The sequence below is a fragment of the Neophocaena asiaeorientalis genome, unplaced genomic scaffold (genome assembly GCF_003031525.2).
Source record: "Neophocaena asiaeorientalis asiaeorientalis breed wild unplaced genomic scaffold, Neophocaena_asiaeorientalis_V1.1 scaffold72, whole genome shotgun sequence".
NCBI lineage: Eukaryota > Metazoa > Chordata > Mammalia > Artiodactyla > Phocoenidae > Neophocaena > Neophocaena asiaeorientalis.
Window position 1 is genome coordinate 8,676,793 of NW_020185336.1, and position 27,018 is coordinate 8,703,810.

The window sequence follows — 27,018 nt, forward strand, 5'->3', positions numbered from 1 at the left end:
AGATGCTATGATTTTTACATTTTGAAAAGTCTATGAAATATAAGCATACAAAAAGTCAAACTTGTACTTTAAATGTTTAATATAGGAAGCATTTCTTGTCTCAAGGAACAAGTACACTGGTTTTAATTATGAAATTTTGTTCATAGGGATTAATAGGAAATTGAAAGTAAAATTTATAACCAATTCTAAATTGAGGATTTTACACTATGTAAGCCCTACTCTTCTCAGTTACATAAATACTATTACCTGTTTACTGAAATATTGTTCAGGTGATTATCGTATACAGGATGTTGAACTGGGTCAAAATATCATTATCCCATGTCAGTCTTTTCCAAATGGACAAGCTGCTTTGTGTGAATGTGTTAGCTGAGGGAGAAATTCTATTAGCATGAACTTTAGGACAGAGAAGTGTAACTTTTCCTTGTCACCAATATTTTTAAGTGCCTTCTTTGAACAACGCCCTCAGCTATGAGATAGGGTGCTTCTTCCAAGGAACTTTCATTTTTCTTAAGTAAAAGTTTGGCTTAAAAAAAAATTAAAGTATTCTTTGGGTAATTACTATCTAATTTCTTTATAGATATGTATCATTCAAGAATACACACTACTATATATAAAATAGATAATCAACAAAGACCTACTGTATAGCACAGGGAACTCTACTCAATACTCTGTAATAACCTGTATGGGAAAAGAATCTGAAAAAGAATAGATATATGAGTATGTATAACTAAATCACTTTGCTGTACACCTGAAACTAACACAACATGGTAAATCAACTCTACTCCAATATAAAATAAAAAATTAAATAAATTTAAAAAAGAATATGTGCTTTGATGACAGATTAAGAAACTGATCTCTGGTGCGTGCCCTAAAATTAAGAAAAACTGCAAAGCCGCTTTGAATTCTTCCTACATTGTATTAATCTCACCTCTGTTTGAGTCAGAGTTCTTCCTACCCCTTATGCCAAAGATTATACTCTTCAATCTAACATTCTTATTTCCTTAATATATAAAATCATTGTTATTTTAAAATTCAGGTGCTGGTGGACAAAAGAAGATTTGAGGCTTCTCAGTGTTCCTCCCAGAAAACTGGCAGCCCAAGGGGAACTAGCCAGGAAATATTTTGATGTGTGGTGCTCTCTGCCTGTTACATATGCATGAACTCAGGCCAGATGTAGACCTTGTATAGTAGTAGCCATTTATAGATTGAGCACTGAATGACGGAATGGCCCATCAATACCTCATCTGATATGGTTAAAAGGCAGAAGTAATTCTCATGTTATTTCTGTCACTGTCATGGCTCAGTTGAATCTCTAGATTAGAAAATATTCTGCCATTGTTCAGTACTTGAGGTTCATGTTGATCAGAAACAACCTGTTTGACATGATTATTCTCACTCTGTGAAGAAGGGGGACCATTTGCTTCCCCCTATAGTGAAGCATGTTGGAGGGATCTAACCAAATTAACTTCTAACTGCATTTTTCCTGGTGACATTTATAAATATAAGGGTCACTGTGAAGAAGTAGGAGGCTAGGACAAGCTCTCGTGGGTGGTGGTGGAGGGCTCCCTGTAATCAGGAGTAAAGAATTACTTGGAAATGTTAGACAAATAAAACTGCACTTGTGACTTAACTCCTTGGACCCTTTCTACATCCCATGTGTGTGCTTCACACATGTAAAGTTTTAGTTACATATTCTTTATACTAGACTGATTCATCACGAATGGAACTCTTCATCATGATCTTTTTCTTATCTGCCACATCTCTCGCTCCTACATAAAGTTTTCTCCGTATTTTTACCAGCCAAATTGCTTTGGAATTGTACCCTAGATGGGTCATGTATTCCTTAGTAGATTTTAAATTCCACAAAGATGTGGACTCTGCTCCACTCTCTGCTCCCCATCCCAGAGAGTTGTTCTCAGTGCAGTATTATACACACCAATCCATTTGGTTCCAGCTTTTGAACCAATTTAGTAAAGCAACAAGAAATCAATTAGAAATGTATTTTCATTACCATCAGGCAAATGTTTGAGATAATGGTACCCATATTTCTGGGTGCTTTGAAATGGCAGGTAAAGGAGAAGACTTGGGAGATTTCTCATTGCTTAACATGTCACTCTGTTTTTGACAAAAGAAACCATTCCTGTTGAGCTAATTAGCAAGGTAGCTTTGAATATCTTAGAGGTAATGCATTTCTTTTTTCTGTTTCAGCTGCACGTATTATTTCCACACTTTCCCCCCAGAAACCTGTGAACGAAACAAAAAGCTCTTTAACTGAAGTCAGAGGTCATAGAAGTTTATAGGGTGGTAGATGTACTGAACATCACCATGTCATTCAGTTGTTCCTAGTGGCATTTCTTCTGGTGCCAGGACAGAAACCGACCTATCAGAAAGCATCTCGAGCAACACTGTCTTTTTGGTTGCTTTATTCTGAGAACATTTCAAAGCCACAAGCTGGAGAAACAAATGCTTCCCTTTTCCTGGGGTGGGCGGGGGGCGGGCGGGTGGTAGGGAGGCAGTTGAAGACTTGATATTTATACATTCATGGATTCAACCTTGCAATAATAGCATCTTTTCGCTTGGGGAAAACTTTTGATAAAAGGAATAGGAGTGGTTCAATGCTAAATTAGTTTGTGGTTTCTTTAGGGGTGCTTTGGACCCTCTTAAATTTATGTAGCTACTTGCTATAGCAACTTTTGGGAAGGAAGCACTAACCTTGAAATGGTTCGTAAAAATTCACTTCGTCTGGATGAAGACCTCTGTTTTCTTTGCTCAGATTTGTTTTTAAACAGCTGTCCAGCCAGTATATATCTTTTCAGTCACTATATCCTCATTTTCTGTACATCGCTCCATTGTAATATATCAGTTTCTAGTCAGTTGAATACCATTCAAAAATACAGTGAAGAAATATACCTTTAAGTTGAACACAAATATACTACAGGATTTTTGTGTTATTTGAAGGCACTGATCAAGTCCACATCTCTCCTCAGTTCTAAGGCATCTCCTCCTATTAGCATATACTAAAGAAATACAAATTAATTAATATGAAGGTCATATAAATCTCATAAACATCAATAATTTTTCATACTTTTAGTAAAGAAAGAGAAAAGGTCAGCAGAGGAAGAAACATGGAGATCATGCCCACATTTTCTCATCTTTTTCTTTTCATCTTGAGAAGTTTGCCTCCCTAAAGCCAGAAATAGGAGGTGGCAAGGAAGTAACAGGAACTGTCCTGGGAGAAGCTGAGGCATCTAAACTGGTTCTGAACTTTATTTGGGCAGGAGTAACCACCACTGCTTTCACAATCACCAGTTCCACTCCTGTCTCTAGGAAAAGCTGCAAATTCACAAAAATAGTTTTAAAAAATTTCTCCTTTCTTTCCTTTTTTCTTCCTTCCTTCCTCCCTCCTTCCTTCCTCCTTTTTTCCTCTCCCTTTTTTTGTTCTTACCTTCTTACAATCTTTTGCCTTTTGTATGATTCCCTCCAGCTGCACAGAATCTTCCACCTCATACATTCCCTTCTTCCTGGCTTGTTAATACCTCCTTCCCCTGCGTCATCTTGGTTTAATGGACTGCAGAACTTATATAGGGGAGACTTTTGTAAGCTAGACTCTCATCCATGTGGGCTAGTGTTTGTCTCTTTTTTCCCAACCTCTTCTATTTAATTTACTAGAGAGTGAAATAACTAGAGTTAGCAATGCAGCACTCCCAGACCTCACTTTTGGGATTAACATATGCCACCATGGAGCTGCTTATTCCATGGAGAAATCACCTCAGTTGACATGGTCTCAAAATTTGGAAATTATCAAATAATAAAAGTTCTCCTGGGACTTCCCTGGCAGTGCAGTGGTTAAGAATCCGCCTGCCAATGTAGGGGACACGGGTTTGATCCCTGGTCCAGGAAGATCCCACATGCCACGGAGCAACTAAGCCCGTGCGCCACAACTACTAAGCCTGTGCTCTAGAGCCTGCGAGCCACAACTACTGAGCACACATGCTGCAATTCCTGAAACCCACATGCCTAGAGCCCTGCTCTGCAACAAGAGTAGCCACTGCAATGAGAAGCCCGCGCACCACAATTAAGAGTAGCCCCTGCTTGCTGCAACTAGAGAAAGCCTGTGCACAGCAATGAAGACCCAATGCAGACAAAAAAATAAAAATAAATAAAATTATAGAAATGGAAAAAATATTTTAAAAAACAAAGAAAAGAGTTTTCCTATGATCAAGAATGTAAAATCTGGGGCTTCCCTGGTGGCGCAGTGGTTGAGAGTCTGCCTGCCGATGCAGGGGACACGGGTTCGTGCCCCCGTCCGGGAAGATCCCACATGCCGCGGAGCGGCTAGGCCTGTGAGCTATGGCCGCTGAGCCTGCGCGTCCGGAGCCTGTGCTCCGCAACGGGAGAGGCCACAACGGTGAGAGGCCCGTATACCGCAAAAACAAAAACAAAAACAAACAAACAAAACAAACAAACAAGAATGTAAAATCTGTTGGGAAAATTAATATTTTCATCCGAGATAACTTATTAAAATGTATTCTTAACTGCACTACTGTCTTTTTCTACCATGACTTATTGGGTGTAGACCACAGTTTTCTTCATTTGTCTCCTGTAGAGATTACAATCAACATTTGGTTTAGAAAATAGTTTTACAAATGTTTGCCTTAAAAATTGCTCAGTGCTTAAGGAGCTCTTTCTGGATGGTGTTGCTAGCCTTTTTCTAGCCGAGTCATCTTTTTTTTCTTACTAACTCGTTTCAGTAAATTGTTCACAAAAGTAGAAACATTGCCCATCTGTATTAAACATCCGTGAGAGCAGTAGCCATCACCAGAGCCATGCACTTTTATAGATATTATTCTATTTTCAGGCTTGCTGACCTTTCACCTCTTTATTGGTTGCCATAGTGATGATCTGAGCTCTGCTTAATAGAGCTTTACTAAAATGAAGACAATCAATAAGCTTTTTAACAGTAATGTTTATATTGATAGTTCCTAATAACATGTATCAAAATAAAATTTAGCCATATAAATGTATCCAATAGTGGAGTTTTATTTTTAAAAACATGTTTAGGTACATGTTTATGTAAGTTGCAAATGGTTAAGTACATTCTGTGGCTTTCTTAGAATTCCTGGAATACCTTTGTGAGGATATAAAAATATGGATGCAACTTGAAATGTAGATTTGAAAGGTTATTATGAAGTGGATTATAAAACTTTTTTATAACAGCAAACTTCAGAAGTGCAACTTCCATGGTTAATGATTTCTCATTCAAAGCAAGTCTGAGATCTCTTGTAGCACCTTGTCCTAAGAACACTCAAGGCCAAGCTGTCCTCATATGCACCTGTACAACTTCTAATGATTTCAGAGGAATCCTGCAACACTCAGGAGAAGGAAAGTTGGTGATCTGCCAAAATTCACCTGGCAAAGTAGAAGAGCATGAAATATGTTTGTTTCCAAAGTTCACTTAACAGTTTTAAATATTTTACTCATTGGTAGTAGATAGACTACTATTTTTAGGCTTATAGTGAAACTTTTATGAACACGCCTTTGAGGAATTTGATTCTTTTTCTTTTAGAATTAAATAATATTTGTTTTCAAATTATGTTCACATATTCTGGTTAACATGTTGTAAGTAAAATTCAAGTACATTTAGTGTAATAAGCTCTCCTGGGTTGTCATTACCAAGAAGGAAGTCTGAGGGGTGACTTAATTCTTCCTCTCATTAAGAACTAGCATATGTTTTTTGGAAGAAATCAGATAATAAATAAGTGAATCTATGATGTGCCAGGTGGTGATAAGATCCAGGAAGTTAAATAAAACAGGACAAGGGTATAGAGAGTAAACGGGGAGTGAGAAGGAAGTACTATTTTAGATAAAGTTGTCAGCCAAAACCATCATCTCTGCCTGCATTATTGCATCAGGCTTCTAATTGGGTTGTAGGTATTTTCCAGGTAAACATCCTTGCCGCAAACATTTTTGCAGCAAACAGTTTTTGCCATATAACTAATTGGCCGTAAGGTAATTTTGCCATGAAAGATGAAATAACTGGTTGACAGTTTGGTTTCATTTCTGCATTGATGGAGTACTCCTATTTTTATATTAGATAAATCTTAGCCCTCATAATGGTCTCTACAGTGATGAGTAGATGTGGCGATCTTAAAATACTGGATGATAACAATTATATCGACTTGATAGAAAAGACGGTAATAAATTACTGGAAGTGTGAAATAAGAGAATGTAAAGCCAGATTGCATACGATACTAGAAAATGATAACATATTGGTTTGCAAATCCTTCGGTGATTTGAAGGTGCAGAGTTGAACCCACATTTCCCATGCAACTTTGGAATGTCTATCAGTAGACGTGTGACAATTTGCCAAGAACAAACAACAGCATAGAAGCTTTCGTAAAGTAATACAAAGCTCAGTTGCAATTATGCACCCTAGCATTTGGAAACTGATACCTCTCTTAATTAAGGAATAAATTTTAGCAAAAAGGTGTGATGCTGAATGAGGAGACGAATCAACAAGCAAAAACCAAAGGTATAAAATACTATGAACGAAAGACTTGGAAGACAAGTGCTTAGGTACAACTCATTAAATAAAATTAGTTATTTATGCAGTATCACCATGAAGCTCTTACACATTTTAAATGTATTCAAATGTTTTGTATTTCACTATAAAGTCTTTTAAATTTTGTTATTCATTTTTCACTGTTTCATTGTTTCCTTTTTTTTTGCGGTACGTGGGCCTCTCACTGTTGTGGCCTCTCCCGTTGCGGAGCACAGGCTCCGGATGCGCAGGCTCCGCGGCCATGGCTCACGGGCCCAGCTGCTCCGCGGCATGTGGGATCTTCCCGGACGGGGGCACGAACCCGTGTCCCCTGCATCGGCAGGCGGACTCTCAACCACTGCGCCACCAGGGAAGCCCCATTGTTTCCTTTTTAATGTCACTTTTATTTTTTGTTATTTTATCTTTTACAGCAGAATTGCCTTATGGCCAAGTAGTTATTCAGCAAAAATGTTTGCAGCAAAAATGCTTACCATGAAAATACCAGATACATTGTAATTGGTTTCTTAGCTTTTACTTTGTGCCCCTAGTGTCTGTTCACACAGCGGTCACTCAAGATATAAGTTAGATCCTATCTTTTGTCTGTTCAGAACCCTGTGCCAGCTTCCACCCGGAATAAAATTCACAGTTCTTTTAGCCTTCAAGACCCCACATGATCTTTTTCTTTTTGACCTCCCTGACCCCATTTCCTTCTACCTTTCTCCTCATTTACTGCACTTGAGGCAAAGATTGTTCCTGAACACTCCAAGTAGGTCTCCACCTTAGGGTACCTTGCACTTGCTTTCCTTCTGCTGGGAACATGCTTCCCTGAGATACTTCTCTTGTAGCTCCCTGCCCCCTCCTCAGAGTGGCCTTCTGTGACCAGTCTCTCTAAAGTAGTGTCCCACCATCACTTTGTCTCTTTGTTCTGTTTTCTTTTTCTTCATAGCACTTATGATCTCTTGCTTTTGTATTACATACCCATCTGTGGTTGTATGAGAACATAAGCACCACAGAGCAAGGATCTGGGCTCTCTCACTCACTGCTATATCTCCATCACCTGGAATAGTGGCAGCATATTGCAAGAGCTCAGTAATTATCTGTGGCTAAAAGAATGAATGTGCCTTAAGTATGGATTGCTGAAAAATGGGGGGAAAATAGTAATAAAATGTCAAATGGTTTGGAGGTTTTAAAAAGGATCGCAGGTGCTAGTGCTTTCCACGATCCTAATTCTGTCTTCCATTGTCACCTAGCAGAACGGAACTGCAACTGCATCCTCGCCTCAACTCCCTTTCCCCGCCTTTGCTTTTATCGCAGAGAGTCTTCACCAACTAACATGAGTGCATACTCTGTAGCTGTGCATTATAGATGTAAAATTTTGGTGATCGCATTTCCAATTTCTAAAATACTTAACGTGGGTTAACATATGGTCATGTTCTTTCTTTTCTTGATTACAGCATCACCAAATGCCCCAAAACTCGGACCCATGGAGCTGACCGTTATTATTACTGTGCCAGTTTGCCTCCTGTCCATAGCTTCACTGCTGACAGTATGGGCATGCCAAGGTCGACTGTGCACCTACAGAAAGAAAAAGAGACCAAACGTGGAGGAGCCCCTTTCTGAGTGCAATCTGGTCAATGCTGGGAAAACTCTAAAAGATCTGATTTACGATGTGACTGCCTCTGGCTCTGGCTCTGGTATGTGCCTACTGTTCATTTTTCAGTAAGAAAAACTCTACTTAAAAGTAACACCCATTTTAACAAGAAAGGGCCCAAATATTCTTAATTCCATTGTTTAAAATGCTTGATATGGTACATTCTGGCATGGAAACTCCTTTCAGGATTTGATGAAGAGTAAAAACTGTCCTGGCCTAAAGAATGAATTGCTTTTTGTGCCTTTAGGTGTTCAGATTCTCATTTTCACATGCCTTCAGTATTTATTTCTGAAGCCAGAAAGAGTTTTTTTTCTCTGCCCTCTCCCACATTATGGTTAGTAATAATCATGGTTGCCGTCTTGGTCATGTTTCGTGGGCACAAAATAGTTACGGGGCTTAAGCAGTTGAGTTCTGGGGAAAGCATATTAGTTATGCAAAGTAGCGTTCTTTGCTTGTGATTAGAAAGGTCTTTGGAATCGGTAGGCAACCCCTGGGATCAAGAATGTGATCTTGAAGCATAGAAACGGAAGATGAAAGGGAACAGCGCAGCATTCCTGGGCTGGCTTGTGCTCCTAAGGTTATATGACAACTCTTTCCCTCTTTAATGGAACTTCAGAACCCCTGATGAAGCAGTTCAAAATACCAGGCTGTATTATGGCTTAAATGAGCCTTTCTCATAGCACAAAGCATCTGAGGGCTTTTTGAGTTTCCGGTGACAGAAGAGCGTTGACCCCCAACCCACATCCCGTAATAACAAACTCCCTAAAATGGCAGAGGACTCCCAACTTTCATGTATAATTCCAGAAATCCTGTCAGCATGTGGTGTTGCAGAAGCCTGAACGAGGGTAAGACTAATTGAGTCATTTCAGTCACCCCTGCATCCCATCTTGCTTTGGAAAGATCATTAAGGATGATTACCCCAAACAGATTTTGAGGAACTCCCTTGCCCATGGCCTTTGGGAGTGTCCAGGCAGGCACAATTAACAAGGGCAGATGACAGAGGGTTGGTAGCATCTATGTGGGCATCCATATTTAACAAGAAGCAGCTTTGGACTCAAAAGTATTTATCAGAAAAGAGAGGCCTAGGGATTCCCTGGTGGCGCAGTGGTTGAGATGCAGGGGACACGGGTTCGTGCCCCGGTCTGGGAAGATCCCATATGCCGCGGAGTGGCTGGGCCCGTGAGCCATGGCCGCTGAGCCTGCTCATCCGGAGCCTGTGCTCTGCAACGGGAGAGGCCGCAACAGTGAGAGGCCCGCGTACCGCAAAAAAAACAAAAAAACAAAAAAGAAAGGAAAGAGAGGCCTACTTATGTCATCCAGAAAACCCAGATCGTTGGCTGCTTTTGGGGGCAAGATCGCTTGCTCACTGACCAAAGCCTCAATGTTTACAACATCACTGCACAAATCAGGTGGCATGTTTTCAAAGGAGGAATACTGGAAAGAGTATCTCCAAACTGCGAAGTTTATAAAACTGAAATCCAGATTAAATTGTTGGATAGAAAGTTGACATTTTTTCTTTAGAAGTAAAACTTACTAGGATTTAATACTCTTTCCTTCCTTGAGTGTTACCTTTTGGGGGCCACTGCTCCCTAACTTCCTGAGCCCTGGCAATGTTCTAGGCTCAGAATATAGGCACAGAAAACTCTGATTTGTGCCAAATTCCTTGAAACCTTATACAATTTATTAAAAGGTTCAAGTGATTAAATAACCATCTATTTAATCCCCACCAAACCTTTCAGTTCGTATGAAGAGATAAGGCAGAAATATGTGTTTTGGAGCTACTTCTTGACTATACTTAAGATTGACCAAGGATTTCCCTTTCAAATAAAAGTAATGAAGATTTTATAACTGGAGACTGGATATTTAGTTTAAGAAAGCAGTTGTGAGCCAGGGCATAAAATCTAAAATTAACGTTAAGTTTTTTGGTATTTTTGTGCATCTTGAAACCTAAATCTGGACTTATTGACTGCTGGACCCTTTCCTCTTTAGATTATTCTAAGTTCTTTCTTAAAAGAAAGCCGTGAATATACCCAAGCACGGATGATTTCTTTAATGATCAACTTAAAATAGTTCTAGGCACTTTTCTCCAAAGCCAGCTGCATATGTTTGCCAGTGACCACTGGCTAACAGTAATGGATGGCCATACTGCCTTTGATCATCAGGGAGAACGGGTCCATGTGTAGCAAGGCTTCTGTCACAAAAGCTCACCACCCATAGGAAGGAAATCAGGAGTTCTGCTTCTCCTCTGCTTCTCTTCCCTGGACAGCGACCTTAAGCAAGAAGCAGCTTTGTCAGATGTTGAGAGACAAAAATTATGAAGCATATCCTGACCTGGTCAGGGACAGATTACGAAGAGATATAATGTTCACAAGAGAGGAAAATGGACTAGTGTTTGACTGGGTGGTCTTTGAGAGATCATGGTGTCTCAAGTGACTTCTAAGAGGCTTGGTAGGTTTCTGCTTTCCTGTCGTGATATAACACTACTGATAGATGGTGACATTTCCATAAGTCAGGCATCAGCTTTTACAGCCCCTGGTAAAAAAGAGTAACATAGCAGGGAGAGCCAAAGTCCATATGTCTTCAAAGGAAATCTCTAAGTGTGTAACACAAAAATTACTCAGCTTATTTTTGGTGGTTGCTTTGAAAGATGCTGAAGCAATTTTCATTGTTTTACTGCCTCAACTTAATTGCTGTGCTGAGTACCTTAGATGAAATCCTTCTTTGTCCCCAGCCTGAGGCATTGATTATGTGTCTAATCAATTTGCAGTTTGAAAACATTGGCTTATCTAGTTCTCTAGCCAGTTGTTGTTGTTGTATTGTTGGTATTGTTGTCGTTGTCATCGTTGTTGTGATTGGTCCTGGTGATGCTTTTGTGAGTTTGTGTGTGCAAGATGAGGGGAGGGAAGAGAGAGAGATTGAAATTGTACTTTGGCTTAATAATTGTTAGTACAACTTTCATTGTGTGGCAAGTAGTGAAACTGACTATGGCTTACAAAAATATCCTGGATAGTTTGCTGCTAGAAATCTTTCCAGCTGGGGAGGACTGTAGTCATATCCACTGAATGGTGACAGCATAAGAATTTGGATTGAAAAACAGTGTTTTAGTTGTAGGTCTGACTTCCACTTATTCCTGGGCAAGTTTTTGACTACCACACAGCCCCAATTTTCTCATCTCTAAATGATAAAGTTGAACCAGATGATCTCAGAAGAACTTTCTGGCTGTGAGGCTTTGTGACTAATTGTTGAGATCCATAATAGCAAATTTATAGTCTGTGCTTATTTAGTCATGGTGGGTGGTTCTCATGAACATGAGAACATCTGAATAAACTGGCTCATTTCAGGAGTAGAGGTCGAAGCCTACAGGAGCTTACAGGGTTGTTGCTATAAGGGTTTCCCAGCCATCTGAGTACAATGACAACTAAACATGACTTTCCCAAATAAATTATACTGTGACCTCTTTAGCTATTTTCCTTCTAATTATAAGAGTAATAAATATTTATGGACTATTGTGGACATTAAGCAAATGTAAAGAATTAGAAAGGAGAATATCACAATTTACTTCACCCCGATTCCACTAAATAGAAATACCCATCATAGCATTTAGCATATATTCTTTTCAGTCTTTTTCCCGTGAATATTTTCAATAGCTAGGTACACTTATTTAGATGGATAGAATTTGCTATGCTATTTGTCTTTAACAAAAGTACTTTTTCATTTAACAAGGTATGGTTTTTATTATAGCAGAAGTACTTTCCTATGTCATTAAGAAATAACTCTTCATAAACAGCATCATTATTTTTGGCTCTAAGTAATCCATCCTTAGACATAATGTTAAGTGCCAAACCATTATTGAGCATGTAATAGGCCAGATACCGTGCTAGGTGCTTACCATGCTTATTAATTCTCAAAGTATCCCTATGATATAGGTAATATTATTGCCCACAGGTTTTCAGGCAAGGAAGCTGACGCTCAGAGAAGTTCAATAATTTGCCCATGATTACCATGTGGCACAGATGAAATCTGAACCCAAGCCTTTCTTATCTGTGGTCTCAACCTCTGCACTGTACTTAACAATTTTTCTATTATCAGACACTTTTCCTTACTTTTTCTATAAGTAATAATGTATTAAATATCTTGACATAAATTTTTCTGCATTTTTCATTAAATCTTTAGAATAGAGTTCTAGAGGTAAAGCTATTGGTTCAAAAGAACCTAAACATTTTACATACATTCAGAATATATTTTCTTTGACTTTCTTTTATTCCACAGAAAATATCCATTTGATATTTTCTATGACTGTACCTTGCTTTCAGTGTAACATGATTGCCTCACTTCATCATTGAATTCGATTCTTCACTTTCCAGTTTTAACTTGGTTTTTTAAAAATTCATAAAGCATTCTCTGTTGTACTAGGAATCATATATTTTTTTTAGAGGCTAACTGCTTATGCTTTTTAACCTTTGTGTATTTAGCAAACTGACTGGCTTCAAGGTGCAAATCAGAGAGATTTGCAACAATTTTGGAAAATTAGATATCTGCAGTGGCAGGCTATATTCAAGAAATTTTTATTTGTGAATGTGAGAAGAGAAATCATAGTAAGAATTTGGAGTACTTTTTGAGCATGCTTGGACTAAATTAAAGTTTGGTATAATGGTGCTTATTTCTTCGAAATCAGTAAAATTACTAAAGTGGTTAAATGTTTGCTTTTTTATGTGAAAGTAATGGTCATCATGACGGTTATTTTCTGGCAATTACTTGGTTTTAATCATCAATTTCATCTTTTCTTTGGTTAGGTCTGCCTCTGTTGGTTCAAAGAACAATTGCAAGGACAATTGTACTTCAGGAAATAGTAGGAAAAGGTAGATTTGGTGAGGTCTGGCACGGAAGATGGTGCGGGGAAGATGTGGCTGTGAAAATATTCTCCTCTAGAGATGAAAGATCTTGGTTTCGAGAGGCAGAAATTTATCAGACCGTTATGCTGAGACATGAAAACATCCTTGGTTTCATTGCTGCTGACAACAAAGGTATTTTCAGTCTAATTGGGTCCAGCAAATAAGATATTATGTCTACTATCAGAGGAGAATAAATAATCTCATTGTTTTAATAAAATCTACGTAAAAGTCTGATTTCTTTTTTGAGGAAAGAAAATGCTTTCCTCTTCTCCACAGATAAATGTGCAATAAATGTAAAATAAAGCAGGGCAGACGAGGGATATGAAGTCATGATGACACTATAGCCAGCTTGATATTTAAAATATTTGATGACTGGTATGGCACAGGAGCTAACCAACCAGAACAGAAGCTTCAACTGGAGCAGAGTTTTGGGAGAACCCTGCCATGCTAGGTTTTATCCCTTTAGTTGCTGGGTCATAAAAAGATCTGGAGGCATCTTGAGGGTTCAGGAGTTGCTTTGGGTGTCTAGGACAAAGGAATACCATTGGACGTTTTGAATAGCAGCTGTTAGTTAAACAGGATAGAAATATTTCAATATTTTGATAACTGGTACAAAGATACCAATGAATGATAGTTGAATATTCATCTTTGTTAGGACTATACTTTCACCTGTACAACAGACCTCAACTCCAGGACTCTAGTTTTCTATGAACATTATTAGAAGGGTGGCAAGCAAGATAATTTTAGTGAAATTAATGTACTTTGAGTATGGTTTATATCGTGAGGTTTAACATTAACAACCCCAAATAACACTGCTTTATGAGATTTGTAGAATAAGCAGACCATCAACTTTTTGGTATTTAAATCAATAGTCACAAAATTTTGTGCATATGCCCAGTAATCAGGAACTAGATAATAGAGTTTGTGGATTACCTATGCTCTCTTTCTTCTTTTTGCATAGCTTTTACTCATTTAGCTGTGCAACAGTTCCCTTAAAGGGAAACAGGGAACAAAGGTGAGCAAAACTTGATCCAGTCAATTATTTTTTTATTTGTATCAGTTATACTCATGAAGAACTTGGGAGAGGTGGAGATTATAACATCTATCTAGCCACAAATTATCTGTGGCTATCAGAAACCTACCATTACCTAGGAAAATTTAAAATCTATGGTTATTTCTATTTAATATAAGCTTGATCATGAAAGTATTTATGATTAATTAGATGGCCAAAGAGAAGTTTAGTGCTATTATACATTTTGGCCGTAGTTATGTTTGCTGATGATTTGTCTTTTCTGATTTGCCAGGGAGAAACTGAATAAAGCCAAGTCAAGCCAGGGAGAAACTGAGCTTAAAAAAGGAAAAGGTTCTTTCCAAATTCTTAACTATACTATTGAAAATGAAACATTTCTTATTAAGCTGTTAAGAACTTTTACTTTTTCTTCGTAACATTGAGCTAAACTATCTACTGGTTAGCTTCATTCGCAATGTTATGAAAGCAGTAATGACTGCAGTTATATGGATCATCCTGATAGAGCTAATTTAATCATGACATCTATTGGATTATAAAACAATATGCACAGCAAAGATCACCCTTGATTGTCTCTTCTTCAGTTTAACTGGTCTACCTGTGTCAATGGCTTACTTGTTAGTGGCTTTGATTCCAAGTGGTCTGTAACGTCACTTTCATTTTCATGCATTTCTATATCTTTTGCAACATTTACAGTTTCACTCTTTAGTTTAGTCAACTGTCTGACAAAGACATTGATACGAGAGGGCAAAGATAGCCACTGGTGTTAAGCAGGGAGAGAGGTGTAAGTGTTAGTTTTATATGTGGTCAGTTTATTAGTGAACTTTATCATGTTATGTTGATTTTTGCATCCCTAGGAAATGTTATCACTACCTGGATTTGGAAATTAAATACTTGGATAACCAGGAGCTCTTGCACATAAAGCACTAGGTACAAAAATTCCTTAGCAAATGTTCTTTAATTATAGTTCCCTTTCACTGAGGATCAAAACTGGTCAGGACTTCCCAGGGCTATTGTAGACATCTGATTCTGAAAGCTAAAGCTAAGTCTAGGGACCCTAATACCTAGAGAAATTTTAGGCTAATTTCTCGTCTGCTAAAAATCTTTTATAAACTGGATTAGCTTTGGTTAAATAAGGTAAATTATTTGAAGAGGTCTAGTAATTGTGTTTGGCACTTATATTAAGCTTTGAGGGAAATCATAAATTTCATATTTTGAAAGATGAATAGTATGACCATCCTTGGAATGTTAGAGCTTTTATGATAGTAATAATACTTTGTGTAAATTTGTTATATTTCTGTTTTTCATTGGTACAATCTTTCTTAAAAGCTCAAGAATAATTTATAACACAATGCTGAGCCTAAATGCATCTCTCAGTAGTTTTTGCCATAATGTGGTTGCCATAATACCAGCAGGTATTGATATAGAGGGAATAAGAAAGGAGTAGTTCAGTTGGTAGAATCACTGCCTCACCGCTTCCTATAGCGATGGTGGGTCCACGTAACAGGTTCTAATATATCAGTAGGAATTCGCTGAGAATTTTCACCCTACCAACTTGGACTGTAAGTATTATCACGGAAGGAGTTAACTTTGCTTTGTTAACAACACAGATTTGCTTTAAACACTGACATTTGTTAAAAGCTTTTGGCTTCTTTCTCAACATAAACTTACAGCAACAAAATAACTTTTTCCTGTTAGATAATGGAACTTGGACTCAACTTTGGCTTGTCTCTGAATATCATGAACAGGGCTCCTTATATGACTATTTGAATAGAAACATAGTGACAGTGGCTGGAATGATCAAACTGGCACTTTCAATAGCTAGTGGTCTGGCCCACCTTCATATGGAGATTGTTGGTACACAAGGTATGTATTTTCTTTCTAATTTTTTTTCTCCTTGAATATGAGGATAGAAACACTAAGTTGTATTTTAGTGTTCAGCTGTGTTTTAGTTTATTACAAACAATTATCAAATGTAAAGAAACACTAAAGGTATTTTATAAAGCTGAAGGTTTTGTCATGATATAGCCAACTCTCATCTACATACTTGTCATTTTGTATACTATCCATAATAATATTTTTATTCCTAGTGGCTCTATCTTTGCTATTTACAATATGTACCTGAGAGATCTTGCTTTAGTGGCAAATGCTCTATTTTCAGAGAATACAAATGATTTAACTGTTTACCTTTGATAATTACAATAATTAGAAAGTTATTCTGACCTTAAAAAAATACTTATATATCATGTACTTGAACTCCAAATAATACACACTGTCTCGTCTGTTTATTGAGTTAATAGAGAATTGGCTCTAGAAAGTCAGTCTAGTCACCGTAGTGCTTCTCAGATTTGGATTCATGATCCCTTTAAACTCTTAAAGATTATTGAGGACCCCAAAAGTTTGTGTATGTGGGTTATATCTATTAATATTTACTATATTAGAAACTAAAATTGAGAAATTTTAAAGTATGTATTAATTTACTTAAAGTATAATAATTAACCAAGTAAATATTAAAATAAATAACATAATTTTTAAAAGTTACATAATTTTTGTAGTACAAAAGCCAATCTAGCTAAAATAGTGCCATTTTACACTTTTGCAAATCTCCTTAATGTCTGGATTTTCATACCTGTTCTTCATTCAGTCTGTCCCAGTATGTTGTTTTTGGTTGAAGTATGTGAAGAAAATGTGGCATCACACAGATATGTAGTTGGAAAAGAGCCTTAAGGACCCCCAGGGATCTTTGGGCCCCATTTGAGAACTGCCGGTGTAGGGTAGTAGAAGTTTGAAACATGTTTTGTAAGAGAATATTTGCTGTGTTCTTATGTGGACGTAGCAATGCTAATACTTTCCCTACTTATTCAGCAAATATTTACTAGTGGTTACTAAATGTCACCTAGTGTTCTAAGCATTGGAGGCATGGTGATGAGTAAGACATAGCCACTGCCCTTATGTAGCCTACAGTCTAGTTGGGAGGGACAGATAATGCATATGAATGAGTAAGATAATTTAGATAGTGATAAGGGCTATGAAGAAGACAAAATGGGATAGTCTGATGGAGAATGACTTGGAATGTAGAATGGGGGTCAGGGAAGACCTTTCTTAGAAGATAACATTTGAGCCAAGTCTTCAAGATGACTCCTTTCAGAGAGGTTCAATCTCCAGTAATGAAAAAAGTGAATATGTTTACCTTATGCTTCCTAGGTAAACCTGCTATTGCTCATCGAGATATAAAATCAAAGAATATCTTAGTGAAAAAATGTGAAACTTGTGCCATAGCAGACTTAGGGTTGGCTGTGAAGCATGATTCAATACTGAACACTATTGACATACCTCAGAATCCTAAAGTAGGAACCAAAAGGTAAGATAACTTACTTTGGTAGCATACTGAGACTTATGACTGCCCCATAAACATGAATGCCTGGGATATGTGTACAGGGAGGTGGGTGCAAATCCAAAGTGGGAAACCATTAGGCCCAAGAAAGCAAGAAGTCTTCTCTGGGTCACCGAGAAATCAGTGGCACAATGGTTATAAAGCAAGAAGAGTTGGCATTTGGTCATATAGGAAGAAGCTATTTGTGTGGCGAGTCCAGTGGAAAGGAATGGTGGAAGTGATGGTGATATATTATTTTTAGCGTGCCACATCTGAGAATAGTTTTCCTACAGAGAGGAGGAAAAAAATGTTAGCAGTGTATAGCTCCTCCAAAGCCTTTATATCAATACTTCAATACCTCGTAAATGAACTGAAACTCAGGGCTAGTTCTATACATTCAGGTCCTAACAACAGATATAGAATCAATACACTGAACTAGGTAGGTGATATAATATATATATCTATATAATATAGGTGATATATATATATATAATATTCTCTCAATATTTAAAAATCTTATGTAACATATTTACCTATAGTTGTACTTATCCGTAAGTCTGCCCAGTTGATGTGTATTAAGGTAATATGAGTTTGGACACAATTCCCACTTTCAAGGAACAGAATCTCTGAAAGTTAAGAACAAGCATGATTTATATAGAGCATACCACACGTATGTCAGGACAGACCCATTAGTAATGGGATTCCTGGTGTTTTCTTATTATAGCCAGACTGTGGCCATATGGCCAGCATACTTCTGTTTCCTTTCATTTGAATTTCAGGATCTGTGCTACTTTGGCATAATTCCAGGTTTCTTGACCTTGAAATCAGAAATAACCAAAACACTTTCCTGGAGTTGTTAAAGGCCCTTGAGAGTAGAGAATTTCTAAGCTGGTATAGTTAGCCTACAAGCCATATTTGAGATTCCAGGCCAGTCCCTCTGAGTCCTTCACTTTGTTCCCTGGGAGACTTTAATGGGGCCCCAGAAACACTTCAGGACAATTTATTCAGACTGGGCAGCCCTAAGGGACCTCTTCTTTTTTCCCTTTAAAAAGCAAGTTTTAACTTGTCCGTCAGGGAAGTCTGGGATGCTGGATTCCTTCAGAGAATCTAAAGCTTTTAAAATATTGGGGAGAGTGTTGCATCCTCACCTCAATATTCTGAGAAATCCTTGAAATATCCCTAAGACAGCTAGGCTCAGTCAGGTCCCAGGGACTGTAGAATTTTTAATTTAGTCCTATTCAAGCAAGGCTGTAATTTTATTGGAGCCAATATATAATATGAATATATGTTTTGGAGCCAATGTTTAATAACATTGTTCATTCAGAGCAGGTATTTGTGGAATGATGCTGAGCACTGTGTTGGAGCACTGGGCCCACCATGATGAATAGAACATACTCCTTGCCCTCAAGGAGCTTTCTTGGCTACAAACTACGGGGAATTGAGTTCCATCTTTCCTATTGAGTGCTTTCCAAGTATTTGGCTCCTGGCCCACAGGCTTTAACACTAGGATGATCTCTAGTTCTATTTAAAATATTTTTAAAATTATCGTTCAATAATTAAATAAATTTATAAATAAATAAAACACAATTATGTCAATAGATGCAGTAAAAACATTTAAATAAATTTAATCTCCATTATTGATAAACACTCCCAACAAACTAGAAATGAAAGGAAACTTTCTTAATCTTATAAAGGACTCCTACAAAAAACTTACAGTTAGCATCACACTTAGTGAACCCTGGCCCCCTGCATTGGGAACGCGGAGTCTAAACCACTGTGTCACCAGGGAAGTCCAGTTAGCATCATACTTAATTTTATTCTATTATAGTGGCTCAGATCAACCTGTAAATTTGATGTAAACTGCCTTAACATATTGTATATCAGGATTTATTAACATTGTGTGTTACTGGACTGCTATAAAATCATACACAGAATCTGAAGTGTGCATGTTTTTGAAGGTACATGGCTCCTGAAATGCTTGATGATACAATAAATGTGAATATCTTTGAGTCCTTCAAACGAGCTGACATCTATTCTGTTGGTCTGGTTTACTGGGAAATAGCCCGGAGGTGTTCAGTTGGAGGTAAGATTTTGGAAATATTCTTTGTGTCTGCCTTTCCTTGATGCGCTAATTCAATGCACTATATTGAATCGTTTCTAAATATTTAAGAGATTACCTTTTGGCGATATCTTTCCAGTGGCAAAAGTGGAGCATTTTGAACAGAATGGAGATTTTAGGTTGTGATTACCGCTTAGTTCTCCTGATAATTCTGATTTCCATAATAATACTTTGCAAAGCACTTGAAAATTTTCTTCTTTGAGCTGTATTCCTATTTTATATCAGAAATTAAACCCAAGGAAGCTAAATGACTTGCCAAGGCCGCAGGACTTAAATTGAAGTCTTCTGGTTCTCCGGCTTTTCTTGTTCATTTCTTTCCGGTGATGATGTATGTGTGGGGATTAAAGTGGAGGACAGAGGTAAGCAAAAACTAACTTCCTGACTCTACTGCTCCCAGCAGTTTAGAGATTAATAATGAGAGGAAGAATTTGGGAAGATGAAACCCTGTAAATGCAGTCTGATGAAGTTGTTTCATCAGTGGAGAAAAGTTAAATCCTGGTAGAAAATGATTTAGATTTTTCAGTTTCAAGTGAGACAGACTTAGTCCTAAACCTTGGTTTAGCAACTTCCTGAATGTCTGACTTTAGGTGAGTTATATGGTCTCACTTTCCTCATCTGTAAAACGAAGATAATAAAACTGACCTCTTGGGCTTTAAGGATTTAATGGACTAATTCAATTAATTCACGTGAAGCTTTTTGTATAGAGCCTGCTCATAGTAAACATTCAATGAAAGAACTGGGAGGGCGGGAAGATGGCGGAAGAGTAAGACGTGGAGATCGCCTTCCTCCTCACGGATACACCAGAAATACATCTACACGTGGAACAAAAAAAAAAAAAAAAAGAAAGAACTGACATTATTAAACCACTGTCAGTTTTTGCATTTTGTATTGATGTCATTTTGCCTTACATAAATCTCATATTTAAAAAAATGAAAAGCTTAAAAGTTTAAAATTATATTTGAATGAGAAAACATGCTTTCCCCCTTTTATTCCTAGGTTAGATAATAAAATATTCAGGAAGATGAAACTATTCACAGAAGCAATAGACTTAGAGTGGTGCAGAAACAGAACATGGACACTGGAATCCCCAAGCCTGGGATCGAGTTCCAGATCTGCCACTTACTAGCTATGTGACCTTGAGAAAATTCATGACACTCTTTGTGCCTCAGTTTCCTGATTCTGTAAAAATGGGATAATATGGTACTTTCTTTAGTCAGTGCTTTTGAGGAATAATTAGTTAAAACATGTAAAGGGCTTAGGAAGGTGCTTGGTAAATAGCAAGATTCAAACATGTTATTATTTTTTTTAATTTCATACTGATATTTGTCTAGATTTGCTTTTAGATTTTTGTCCTTAAATTTTCTTCAACAGTTGAAATGGTAATTTAGTTAACATGATTTGAATTTCATTTTCTAAATTATGCCAATCTTAAATATTTAAATTAAAAGAACTATAGTTTAATTCAGTTGATTCTGTAAGGAAATTCTTGAACTCAGGTAACATTCTGATAATTAAAGTCAAATCTTTGTCTATTATTTGAGACTCTTTAAATATTAACCTTCATGTTGAACTGTTCATCTTCAAATACCTTTGGCCATTTCTCTGGAACATTCTCAGATCTAGTAGCTGTAAAATCCAAGTGTAAAAAACTCAGCTCTTAAAAGATTGCCTAACAATTTTCAAAAAGAGAAAGCTATTGTGTTTTGAAAAGGAGAAATATACTTCATTCATGGAGAAATATACGTCATTCACAGATCAGTGAGTCTTGCTGTAAATTTTGTAATTAGATATTACTTCTGAACTGCACAACGGCATTTTACAAAAATCAAAATTTACATAATTTTCATAATATAAAATTATATGTTTATAATTAAGTTATGTAAATGTAACATATTTTATATAAAATTATATATGTATAATTATATAAAATTATATATTTTATACAGTAATTACATATACTTTTGTCTCATATAACTTGTTTAATTATCAAAATTATATAAATTTTCATAGTATAAAATTTCATAAACTTATATAACTATTCAACTTAGTGCTTTAAACTTATATCTTTGGTTTTACAATGATACCTAATTTTAATAAGCCTGATTTTCCAGTTTTCCAGGGTACCACTAGTGCCTAGAAAACTTAATTGGTATTATCTTGAAGTAAACATCTTTGTTTATTATTCACACTGGGAAATTTATTACGCAACTTTTTTATAGGAATTGTTGAGGACTACCAGTTGCCTTATTATGACATGGTGCCTTCAGATCCCTCAATAGAGGAAATGAGGAAGGTTGTCTGTGACCAGAAGTTCCGACCAAGTATTCCGAACCAGTGGCAAAGCTGTGAAGTAAGGCTATGTTCTTATGTATATTTTTCCCATTATAATTTTGAGGTAAGTATCAGGGTGGATTTTCAGAGGCCATAGTCCTCTTTATCTAGGCATCCAATTCATTTCATGTATGTAGGTATATGTCTTCATATAAGCTTCAGAAGGATTTCATTCCCTTTAGCTGTCAGTATCATAAGGCTAAGTTATGTGGCAGGAACAACCTTGACATCCCAGTGACTTCACACAAGACTTTATTTCTTGCTATGCCAAGTCCCCTATAGGTTGGGCAGCTTTCATTGGAATCTGTGCTCCCTGTGGTGATTCAGTAATCCAGGTGACTTTGATCTTGCGATGCTGCTATCTAAACACATAGTTTCCAGAGGTCTAGGTCAGGAGAAGAGAGGAGCTGGAGGGTCACACACTGGCTCTCTAATACTTTGGCTCAAGTGACACATTTCATTTCCACTCATGGTTCATAGGCCAGAACGAGTCACACAGTCCCATCCAGCTGGAAGGGAGCTGGGAATGTCGGGAACACAGGCATATTCGGTGCGTAGTCGATGTCTGTGCTACACAGAGTATTACAATTTCAGTCATCCTTAGAGTCAATAAATTATTCCTAATCCCTAACTTGCTGAAGTTTGAGTTTATTCTCTTCCATCAGAAAAGCTTCCCCATGGCAGGGACCATTGTTGTTTATCTCCTCATCTTGTACCACGCATGTAGTAACCATCATAGAGCAGACATATTGCAATGCTTGTTCTGCCTGTGTGAAGAGAGAGACTTCTCTAGCTCCCACAGGAAGTAAAAGGGAAGGTGGAGGAAAGACTATAAATCATCTAACTAGTTCCACAACTATTTTAATGCTTTAATCTCCCCCATCCCAATTATGACTGTTTGTCTTCTGCCATATTTAAATGTAATGCTTGAGGCGATTTTTTTGGTGACATCTTTTAGTTTTGGCTCTGTCATATGTCATATCTTATACTGTTACGTTTTTCCTCATTTTTCCTCTCCTTCATGTTTTGCTCAACTCATTTCCTATTTAAGGCAAGATTTATGTCCTGATATTTCTATTTTGTGTAGATAGCTTACCTATATACTCATTTGAAAAGAGAATTTGAGGCATTTATAAGCAAATTGAAATTAAATTAAAATTTTTTCTGATATTAACCATTTCATGCATATGAGAGGATATTAACATATATGTAAAATTATATGTAAAGATAATAGAATTCATGACCAAGTTTAAAAAATAGAACACTTCCAGTACCTTTGAAGATTCCTCACCCCTCTGAGAGGCTACTATTATAACTAATCATTTTATTATTGCCTTGCTTTGCTTTAAAATTTAGCCATACATATATATATATATATGTACGTGTATATGGCTAACTTTTGTTTATTTGTGAAATATATTAATGACACTATAGATATTCTTCTTAATTTTTTTTACTTTACCTTATATATGTGTAGCTATAATCTGTTTATTTTCATATCTGTGTAGTATTCCATTGTATGTATCTAATTTCTTTTTTTCACTCTACTGTTGATTGTCACATGTGTGATTTTTAGTTTCTTTTAAAACAATACTGCTGTGTGTGTGTGTAAAAATTATTTCTTTAGGGTATAAAACTATAGATTCTTTTGGGGTACCTACATAGATGATCATATCCCCAAATAATGAGAGTCCGGGGACTCATACCTTTCTTATTGGCAGTTTCTAGGATTTCCAGTATAATGTTGTGTGAAAGTTATGATAGTTTTGCCCCTTAAAACTTTGCATGTCTTACCTTTGACACCTTTTTTTTATGTTAGTTTTGTTTTTTATTGTTTGTTTTGGGGTTTTTGTTTTCTTTTTAAAATTTTCTTTGTTTTTTGTTCTGATTCTGTGAAAAATGCCATTTATTTGTTCTGTTTTAAATATACTTTTGCTTTTTACTTATGTTTAGACTTTTCTCTTTAAAATGTACTTTATTTTTAAAATATTTTATATCATTTAATTCTAGCATCTAATGTTTTGATAGGTTGATTTTCCTGTTTGTTGTTTTGACTAACTCTTGCTTATGATACTTTATTTCCTCATCTTCTTGTGAATTTTCAGAGCTCAGGCTTACTGCAATGTTTTAAGGCTAAGGTTTGATTTTTTTCTTTACCAAGATCAAAGATTTAGACAATTTTCTTCACAAAGTTCCTTCTAAGACCAATTCATCCTTACAGTCTGGACTTTGTAAATGTCTTGATCTGACACCTTCTGTGTGCTTTGGGCTGTATTTCCTGTCTTTCACATATGGTCCATCAATTCTGAAATTCTAGACTGTGAGATCAGCAAATGCCATCAGAGCAATGCCTTGCTTCAGTGATTTCTTATACCTCTCTGGATTCATGCATTCTCATTGTTTTCCCCTCTGAGTATTTATCTTATTTATTTACCAGTTCACTTATACTGATTTTTTTTAATTCAAAAATTTTGATATTAGTATTTAGATCATTATTTTATTGTGGCATAATTTACATATGATAAAACGAATAAATCTTAGTATATAGTTGGATGACTTAAAAAAAAATGTATATGTGTGTACTTACCATCCAGAGCAACACAGGGAATTTCCAACCCATCCCTTATCCATTTTTGTCTTTCATGCCCTTTCTTAGAATATTTTAAAAGATAGTGTCATTCTACCATATTCCCAGAATTTTCAATTAAAAGAGGATTAATAGCCTCCCTCTATAGGATTAATATCTGTGTTTTGACAGGATTTTAAAAAAGATTTTAATTCCACTACAAATATTTTAAAGAAAGTTTACATATTCTGAAAGCCCAAGGGCAGAAATTGTTAGCTTTTTTATACATAACATATATAATTTCTTAATTGAAAGCATTTTATTTTCATGCAGCTTGAAAGAAGAGGAAAATTTTCATAAAATGCATACGTAAAATGCATAAAAGATTAATTGTTTCAAAATTATTGATCATCTCAAGAAGATAAAGCTATTCAATTGATTTCACTTACTCTAAAAGGATGTTGTGTAAGGTGGCCATATTCTCTTTCCTAAAATTACATTCAACAGAGTAGGTGGAAGACAAATAAACAACTAATCACTACAGAGAAGACTAAAACAAATGAAACTGGTCCATCATTTCACATTATGCTAATCAAACATGACCTTAAAAATGATAGTGTAATTTCATAAACCAAAATGCCACTGAGCAAAGGCTCCCTATCATCTCCTATAGCTACCTTCAAGGTCCACAAATGATGGCTTCAAATCATCTAGCAGATCAGTGGGCCCTGTGCCTCTGCCTGAAGCCAGAGGAGATCATCTCGCCTGGCCCCTTTCTGAGAGGAGACACCTGGCCTGTCTGAGAGAAGACACCCTGGTCTCCCTAGGAGAGGAGGTGCCCTGATCTCTGTTTGAGGGGAGATGGCCTGGGCTCTGTCTGAGGGGAGAGCCCTGGTCTTTCTATGCTAGAAGTTGACCTGGTCTCTGTCTGAGGGGAGAAACTTTTTTCTCTGTTTGAGGGGAGAGCCCGGTCTTTTTCTGAGAGAAGTCACCTTTGTCTCTGTCCATGGGGAGACACTCTGGTCCCTCTCAGGGGAGATGCCTTAGTCCTTGTCTGAGGGGAGACAGTCTGGTCCCTTTCTGAGAGGAAATGTCCTAGTCCTGGTCTGAGGGTAGATGTCCTGGTCTCTGAGAAGGGACACTCTAGTCTTTTTCTGAGAGAAGTCACCTTGGTCTCTTTCTGTGGGGAGATGCTCTGGTCCCTCTGAGGGGAGATGACCTGGTCTCTGTCAGTGGGGAAATACCCTGGTCCCTTTCTGAGAGAAGTCACCCTGGTCTCTGAGAGGAGACGCTCTGGTCTTTTTCTGAGAGAAGTCACCCTTGTCTCTGTCTGGGAGGAGAAGCCACGGTCCTTGCCTGAGGGTTGATGCTCTGGTCCGCGTCTGAGGGGAGATGCTCTGGTCCTTGTCTGAGTGGAGACGCCTGGTCTGTGTCTGGGGGGAGATGCCCTGTTCCTTGTCTTAGAGGAGACACTCTTGACAGGATTTTTGAAGTGATTTGGCCCTGATCTCCTTCTCATATTGATTTAAGTTTACTATTTCTGTATCAGAGCTTAGCATCGATTCCTGTGTTTGTGGCTTTTCTTCTCTCGTACTGTGTTTTGTGCTAAAGACTTTGATATTTTCTCTCTTAAAGGCACTCCGAGTCATGGGGAGAATAATGCGCGAGTGTTGGTATGCCAATGGGGCAGCCCGCCTAACCGCCCTCCGGATTAAGAAGACTATTTCTCAACTTTGTGTCAAAGAAGACTGCAAAGCCTGATGATGAGAATTGTGTTAAAAAGAAACCTCTCACATCTTTCTTTCTCATTTTTCCTTTTTATGTGAATTTTTTGGCCTTTGTTTTGTCATCGTTGCTGTTGTTCTACCTCAAAGATAATGCAGTGCAGTATTTAAGTGCCCAAAGGCACCATGAAAAAAATAACTAAAGTCAAGTATGGGCTGGAGTTGACTTCATCCACTCCCCATGTTGTCTTTAATTTTATTTTGAAAAGCAACACATCAACTCATCTTTTTATTTAAGAAACATATTACAAAAGTGTAAAATAAGCTATATGAAATAATGAAAGTTATTAAGGTTTTATTTTACTTGAATCAGGAGCACATGAATGAATAGAAAAGAAAATATAAAAGCCCATTGTTTTCTCCTGAGATGAAAACACGTTTATTAAAAATGTGGCCTGGAGGATGTTATATCTAAACAAAACTTTAGATCATAGAATCTGTGGTTTTCTCTTTAAACGGGATCTTTTAAAAATTAAATATTTCTCTGAACTTTAGTATACAAAACATGTAAAAGTAGTACTGCTCAGGTGGAAGATGGAAGGGAGATCAGATCGCTTCCTTGGTTTCTCCTTCCCTGTTCTCCTCTTCATAATCCACCACCACAACAGCCCCTGAGGCAAACAGTTGGGAAGTCACAAGGTTGTTACTTTCTCTTATTTTCAAACGAGACACCTGACACCTTGAGACATTGACAGATGTCCCAAAGTCACATAGCTAGTGATAGAGCTGGCACT

The 27,018-nt window shown here is 37.1% G+C and overlaps 1 protein-coding gene across 1 annotated transcript in view; it reads left to right on the forward strand.

Annotated features, from left to right (window-relative positions):
- ACVR1C (activin A receptor type 1C) overlaps positions 1 to 26,261 on the forward strand; it is an 83,066-nt gene extending 56,805 nt beyond the window's left edge. Inside the window, exons 3-9 of the mRNA XM_024735911.1 lie at positions 7,996 to 8,235; positions 12,986 to 13,216; positions 15,810 to 15,977; positions 17,316 to 17,472; positions 19,443 to 19,567; positions 21,823 to 21,953; positions 26,136 to 26,261. Of these exons, the coding sequence (XP_024591679.1) occupies positions 7,996 to 8,235; positions 12,986 to 13,216; positions 15,810 to 15,977; positions 17,316 to 17,472; positions 19,443 to 19,567; positions 21,823 to 21,953; positions 26,136 to 26,261 (1,178 nt within the window). The remainder of the gene's footprint in view (positions 1 to 7,995; positions 8,236 to 12,985; positions 13,217 to 15,809; positions 15,978 to 17,315; positions 17,473 to 19,442; positions 19,568 to 21,822; positions 21,954 to 26,135) is intronic.
- The last annotated feature ends 757 nt before the right edge of the window (positions 26,262 to 27,018 follow it).